Raw genomic sequence first — 7,334 nt, forward strand, 5'->3', positions numbered from 1 at the left:
ACACAAAGAAGTGACTGGGCAGGCCCCATGGCTAAGTGGTAAGGTAGCCACATCCCACATGGTCAACTGCATAGCCTACGTGTGCAGGCATGCCCCAAATCCCAGCAGGGTGACAACATGAATGAGAGAGGACTGAAACATGGCCATACCCCATTGGAGGGTGCTTTCTCAACTCCCCCAACACACACACACACACACACACACATGTCTATCTCTCTTTGGCGAGTACATATGCCTTCTATCAATTTTTTTAATGTCTAATTCACTTACTAGTTCTGAGATCATGAGTGAAACACTTACTTACTATACCATATGCTATAAAAGAATTTTATAATGAATGAATAAGTGAATGAAAGAATGCATTATAACAGAATGAATAAAAATTGAATTCAGTTACCCACCAAGCAAGCAAGGTTCTCTCTATACAATCCTGAGTAGTCCACAGATGCCTGTCTGCACAGAACTTCTAGTACTGGCAAACGGTATTCTCATTTAACACTATGATTGCTCTGCTAATTATTTAGGATTTTGTGTTTTATTGTTTCTAGACAGGGCCTGTGTTCTGAAATGGTACAAAGTATGTATTATGTTTCTTTATTTGCCCACAGAAACTTTTAAATTTCTACAACAAATTTTTAGCTGAGGCTTATTTTTTTAAGTAATTTTAGTAAGACCCTAAGTGTATTGTTTGTTATTTGATGTCATGAGGATCCAACACACATGATGCTATCCTCTCACTTATGTCAATAACACTGCTTATTATCACAGAGAAATATGTGAAATATATGTACTCCTTTCAGTGAGGTAGAGAAATTTGATCTTTCCCCCAAATGAAGGAAATATCAATTTACTAAGGATAATTTAATTTCTAAACTTGGGGCTCATGTGTTAAAATACGAGATGGGGGTCGGCAGGTAGTGTGGTGGTTAAGGGCATTGTACTCCCACATGGCCAACAGCGGTGTAAGCCCCAGACCTCGAGGCTTGCTTTCTCACTTTCCTTCTCTCCCTCACTCTCTCTCTCTCGCTTGCTTGCTTGCTCTGTCCCTCTGATCAAAATAAAATAAATGGATAAATGGATAAATAAAATTAAATATAATATGGAAGCTCTACTGGGACAGAAACCCCAAGGAATCCACCCCTGTTGTTTCTAGTTTTGACTTCATCAAAACCCAAACATAATAAAGAGTAGTAACATCTCCAGGATTTTGAAGGCAAGCAGTGCTGACCCTGCCACTATGCATGACAACATTTTAGTTGAGAAATGTTTGACCTTCAGGTGAGAAATATTTTAATACTTTAATAAACTGAGAAAAAAAGGTTTTTAAAAATCAGACAAAAAACTAAGCCTCTTCTTTTTTGCCTTCTTTTGTTTTTAAGATGACTGAACATGAGTGTTTCTCCCTAACTAACTGGTTAATTGTCTTTGGTTGTTTTAATGTATTCCTAGTCATTTTAACTTTTAGTTATTTCTTTCAGTGCACTTGCAGGGAAGAATAAACTTTTGAGGTTGGCATCAAAGGCAAATCTCTATAGTCGATAGCTATTATTTTAATGGTAAACTATCATCACCATACTCTTGCTTTTGGACACTTGACTACATTATTTTAGTAAATGTAAGCATGTCCATCATTCAAATTGAAACCATAAGCAACTATCCATTTATATATTTTATTTCTTATTTAAAAAAAAAAAGCCACACAATAGAAACAAACTGACAAGAAGCAGGTTTTTGGGCAAATTCCAGGATGTTAGAGGATGAGGCAATGTTAGACCAGTCCATTTTCTACCCCTTCCTGAGCTCCAACACTGTAAGTGAAAATCAATGTCCATTAGGACAAGCCGAAGACCATGCGAGGTGGTCAGTGCTCTTCTGGATTGTTGCTATATTAGCTATCATTTTAGTTCTAGCTGTGTTTAATTGTTTTCTAATAGCTATTAGCAAGATACCAGATAAATGGTTGTTTGCTGCACTAAAGTATAGTTAATAAGTTTAATGAGGTCTGCAGAAGTACAATACTACCGGCAGGCTAACTGACCATTTCCAGGCCAACTCTCAGCCTGCTCTCATCTTTATGTTTCGGGTGACAAAACTTCAACTCATGAATATTCTCAGTAATTGCATGCCACTTTTTAGATTCCTGCTCTTGTGCTTGAGGGCCTAGACTGCCATCTTCTTTCATTTCAAACTACCTTTTCTTACACAGTTCTCTTCTAGCCTCATGGCACATTATCCTCGCACTCTGTTGAGAAAATCAGAAGGACTATCTGAACCCATCTGTAAGTCCTCAACAGGGCACTATGATTTAGAAATCTGCACATAATGCATGGAGGACCACTGTGTCTTAGTGATGCAGTGTGATAATCCAATGGTTTTTAGATGTGAGAAGTTAACTTTTGTTTTTCAGAGATGATGTTATACAATCCAAAATGAAGAAAGTACAGTTTTATGAACCTCTTCCAAGGTACAGCCTGTTCAATAATATAAATATAATGAATCACCTAAGCCCATTTAATTCTTTAAAAATAAATAAATAAATTACAGGCCACACCAAAAGTCATTCTGATATTTCTGTATTTAAGTTGTTTGTTTAGATTGTCTCAAGGTGAGCACCCCATAATTATTATGATTTTACCTTAGTCTTCTTGATGACTCCATGTCTCTCATAAAAGCTTAGGAAATCGTCCAATATTTATAATAACTTGAAACTAGCATGCACTATATTGCAGTAGAAGAGACATTGTTTTATTTGCAGTCACCATCTCACACACATTTACTGTTAACAGTGTTCCAGGGAGCACAGAAAACTGTCCTACAAATTTCGTACTATCTAGGAGAAAGCAGATATCAGATGAATTCTTACCTACAACTCTTATTTTAAGAAATGCATCATTCTTAATCCAACTCACCTATGTGTTAAGAATCTACTCTACTTCAAGTGTTACTATAGATATAAAATATAATCTATTTTTATTATATAGATCAATTCTTACATGGTTCTATACAAGTTATTTTAAAAATTCATAAAATTATATATTTCCTTTTGTATTTGAAAAGTTGGAAATGATTTGTTTTTCAGATAAAAAGAGGCATTTTCTTCTACTTCATTTTGGAAGTTTCCTATGAATCATCTGCACTCCCACCTATTGTTTCTGTGAAGAAATTTTACCTTTTTAAAAAGTTGTTAAAGCCACGTGGGATTCACTTAGAATCCACGAGAATGTTGTCAGAATTATGTTCAGACATGTAATTTTTTCCAAGGGACCCAACTGGTTTTGGACTGCCAGGATCAGGGCAAGGAATGTGAGAACACCTGAGTCACAGAGCAGCAGAGGAATGAGAAGCAAGAGAATTTGGCATGTGGCATACTCACCTAACAGGCAAATAACAGTCAGGTAAACATGAAGAGAAAGTGACAGAGCCTTCTGCAAGAGTCAAGTCAACTGAGCCTCAAGGCTTCATGGTGAAGGAAGGGATTCTAGCTGAGATGGGCTGGTAATGCCCTGGCCATGCCAGAGAAGCAACTGTCCTTCGGAGGGGACAAGGGGACAAGGAGAGGACAAGGCAGTTCCTATGCCCTTATCCCAGTGGTAAAGATTTACAAAGGATGCTAAGAATAATGACCTGTTTACCCATTAGTTCCCTGCCCAAGGATGGATGTGGATTTGGGACTGGGAAGCAAATGGGGAGGAGGAGGAAAATATTTTTAAGAAGAATATAGAAGAAGGAAACTCAGCTGAAATTTAGAAAGTTCTAAATCACGTGTATACCTTTTCAACTTGATGTATTGTTACTTCTAGATTATTCCCTTTCCAACCATAGAAATCATAATTATTAGTTTATGGGTCCTAATTGGGCATTACCACAGGATATAGCTTCTCATTTTATATTTTAAGTCCCCAAATTTTAGGATTTAAGACAAAAAAAACTGTTACAGCTAATAAATACTACCCCATTATAGATTTGCAGAGAGAGATTTTTATTAATAGTAACCTACACTTTAGATAAAAGCATGAGATAAACAACTAAAAAAATAGTTTCTTTAGTAAATCCAGAATAATCACCTTCTTATAATCACCTTCTTATATACATGAGAACTATGACTTTCTTCTTAATTAGGTTTAAAAATCACTGTGAATATTAGTTCATTTATGGAAATAAATAAAAATAGATCATATATATATAAATATATACACATACATACATACATACGTATATGTATCAGAATCCAGTCTGCTTCCCTAATGATATCTCTAACAGACTTCAAGACATATTTAAATATAAAATTTTCACAAACCTCATTTTACTATAGCTCAAAAACAAAGCTCCGGTCTAACCCACATATGGAGTGTTAGGTTATTCCTCACATAAAATTTTTCAGTTTTGATATACACAACCCATAGTTTGGATAACCCTAACATATACTTCTCAGATTAAAAGAAAACACACAGATACACAGCACTTTTAAAAGAAAATGTGGTCAATGGATGAAATTTCGTAGTCCCTTAAATTTTTCTACCTGGCGAAAAGTAGGATAGTATCTCTACAACTAACCAAAGTAAAGAAACTGCGTTCCCTCTCAGTGACTAACTCTCTGTAAGAGCTTGTTAGCTGTATGATTCTTGAAGGTAATGCTTTGTCTTTATATTTACCTACAAAAATTCAGAGTATTTCTAAATCTAGAATTATAGAGGGAAAGTGGCCAACTAAAGGAGGAAAAAAAATATATTAATTTACATTCTAAGATCCCAAGACCCTAGAAAAACCTATGTAGAACTCTCTAAGATCTGTAAGATATCTCAGTAACTGTTAAAGTCTTTTACAATTGCTTCAGAGATGGTTTTAAATAACCAGATGCATCCTAAGTCACCATTCACAGTACTAAAAATACAGCAATGCTTTAACAACAGGCTTTTTATGATTCATAGTTCTGATTAGGAGTTTTAAGAGCCATGAAATATACGTAAGTGCACACTTCCCTGAATCTGCCTTACAAAGCCTCCTTTTATAGTTTCTTGTATCTTTCAGTCTGCGAAAAGTCATCATAAGTATGACTGAGGAAGTACAAGTGTCATTGTCTGCATTCTTCTAAATTAGCATAGATACAATAAGAATATTTTTTCTCTAGTAAATAGCAAGAGAGCTGAGAAAGTCTACCAACTGATATTTCTGAGCATTTTCCACTTCCTTCTAAAAGATGAAAAATCACATCAGACAAGGAACATAGTCCTTAGATTAGTGACAGGTGTGGAACAAGCACACCAGTCAGCCTTTATTTTCAGCGTTGGGAGGCATGCTCAGCGACAGAGGGAACAACTTTTTCACTGAACTGACATGCATCATATTATTTCTTCATCTACACATTACAAAGCAGAAAAGGTCCCAAGCAAGAAAACTATCTGCTCCTCACTGAACACCAGGCTATTCTTAAAAGGTAAAAATCAATCAGTATTAAAGAGAAAGGAGGATGATGATGTTGATTACAAATCTAATTTGAGAATCTGTTTAATAAGAAGGAAGAAAAGTTGTGCCCATTCTCATACTCATTTCTCTAGACCAACAAACTTATTTAGGGGATGAAAATGTAGAAGGTTTATTTAGAAGTAAAGTGATTTAGATCTCAGGGCAATAATATAGTTCAGGAAACACTTAAAGCTAAAGTAGAAACTGGATGTTACAAAAGTAAGTTTTGAAAGTAATAAGAAAGCCCTCCCACTTCTTAGAATACCCACCAAAAACTAATTTCTTAGTTCTAGTTTCTCTTTTGCCCAGCCAAATAAAAACACTAGAGATGCAGAATTATGATACAGGTAAATACTGGAAAATGGGAGAGTAAAAGTATCCGTAGCGCAAGTTTGGATTTTTTACCTGCTCTGATCCCAGTTGGCCGCAAATAGGACGAGAATCTTCCTGCCATAGTGGTCCAGATTGGCCAGACCCCCAGGGAAGCCGTCCTTCAGTGCCTGCTTGATACCAGGATCAGTGGCCTTGAAGCTTTTGAACATGTCCAGGTTCTGCTGCCGGTACTCGAAGTACTGAGCCAGGAGGCGGAAGGCCTCAAAGTGATGAAACTTCCTGGCCCGTAAGAAGCGCAAGATGAAGGCGTCATCCGTGCGCAGAAAACCAATGTCCGGCCTGGTGATGACCATATCCCTCACCTCCTGGATGTCCTGGTGCAGCGTGTCTGGGTTCTCATTGAGCTCCAGGCGAGCTTTCTCCAGGGTCTCTGGAGAGAGACCAGCTTGTAAGTGAGTCATGGTGCTGCTTGTTCCTGGGTCTGCTTTGTGGAAGCTCTTGTTGCCAGTCCCACAACAAACCTGGTGCTCGCTGCCACCACCTCCTCGCAGCTGTCTGCTTCCTCTCTTTAACAGGAAATGATTACTGTTGGTGGCCAATCAAGTACCCTGTTGCTCCTGCTTGCTTTGCCACAGCTTTACCGTAGGGGGTATAAACTTCTTCCCCAGCCCCCTAAATACAGCGCCCCACTCTGTCTCTTCCTTTTTCCTGTGAAGTGATGTGGACTTAGAATGATCCAGTGCTCCTCTTCTGGTCTTTTCTGTCTCCCAACAAAACCACCCCTAATCCCACCTAGCAGGGGTGGTTCTGATCTTGGTACTCTCCTCTTCTCCTCTCTTCCAAGATGTAACAAAAACAACCCCCACGCACATCTCAGCCTCGGCACTGTAATGCTTCTGAGATCCCTCCTGAAGGAGATGCCTGCCAGGGATAAGGATGGGAATTCTGATTAATAATAAGGTGGCTCTTCAGTTGGCCAGGGCGGGGAGAAAGCGTCTTTGCCAGAAAGAAAAAGAGAGAGAGAAAAGGAAGGAAAGAAGCTTATTTATCCCTCTGCTTATTCAAACATGCTATTTTTACAAGGTGTATTTGTGGGATTTTATTTAAGATTTTTATGATCCAGTTAGGAGACGACTCTGCAGAGAGCGCACGTTCCCTCCTCCCCTCTTAGATACACTGTGATCTCATATGGCACCTGCAGGGTCTCGGTGGCATTGGCACCAGCGTGGGCTCCCCCGAACCCCACCCCCAACTTCTGCCTTCCTCTAGCCTTTTATTTCAACGGGCTTGCCGTGAGGGAGTGGGGGTGGAAGAGGATGTCTCTGGGAATGTACATTTCAAAAACGAGGGTGAGAAGAGGAGGGAGTTGTGGAGAATAGAATAAAAATGTCTCTATCTTTTCTACAAAACCCCAAAGCAAGAAAGAAGAAAGAGCAGCCGGCTCCTACCAGCAAACCCGGAGGCGGGGACACTAAGCAATGCGGCACTCCCTGGCATCCATCAGCCCTGGCTTCGGCGGCGGCGGCGGCGGCGGCGGC

General features: G+C 38.8%; 1 protein-coding gene across 1 annotated transcript in view; it reads right to left on the reverse strand.

Moving 5' to 3' along the window:
• Positions 1-7,315, reverse strand: part of CLVS2 (clavesin 2) — a 97,596-nt gene extending 90,281 nt beyond the window's left edge. Inside the window, exons 1-2 of the mRNA XM_006161621.2 lie at positions 7,245-7,315; positions 5,869-6,717 (exon numbers count right to left, since the gene is read on the reverse strand). Coding sequence (XP_006161683.1) covers positions 5,869-6,257 — 389 coding nt within the window. The 5' untranslated portion in view covers positions 6,258-6,717; positions 7,245-7,315. The remainder of the gene's footprint in view (positions 1-5,868; positions 6,718-7,244) is intronic.
• Positions 7,316-7,334: the final 19 nt, after the last annotated feature.

The sequence above is a fragment of the Tupaia chinensis genome, unplaced genomic scaffold (assembly GCF_000334495.1).
Source record: "Tupaia chinensis unplaced genomic scaffold, TupChi_1.0 Scaffold138683_1, whole genome shotgun sequence".
NCBI classification, from domain to species: Eukaryota; Metazoa; Chordata; class Mammalia; order Scandentia; family Tupaiidae; genus Tupaia; species Tupaia belangeri.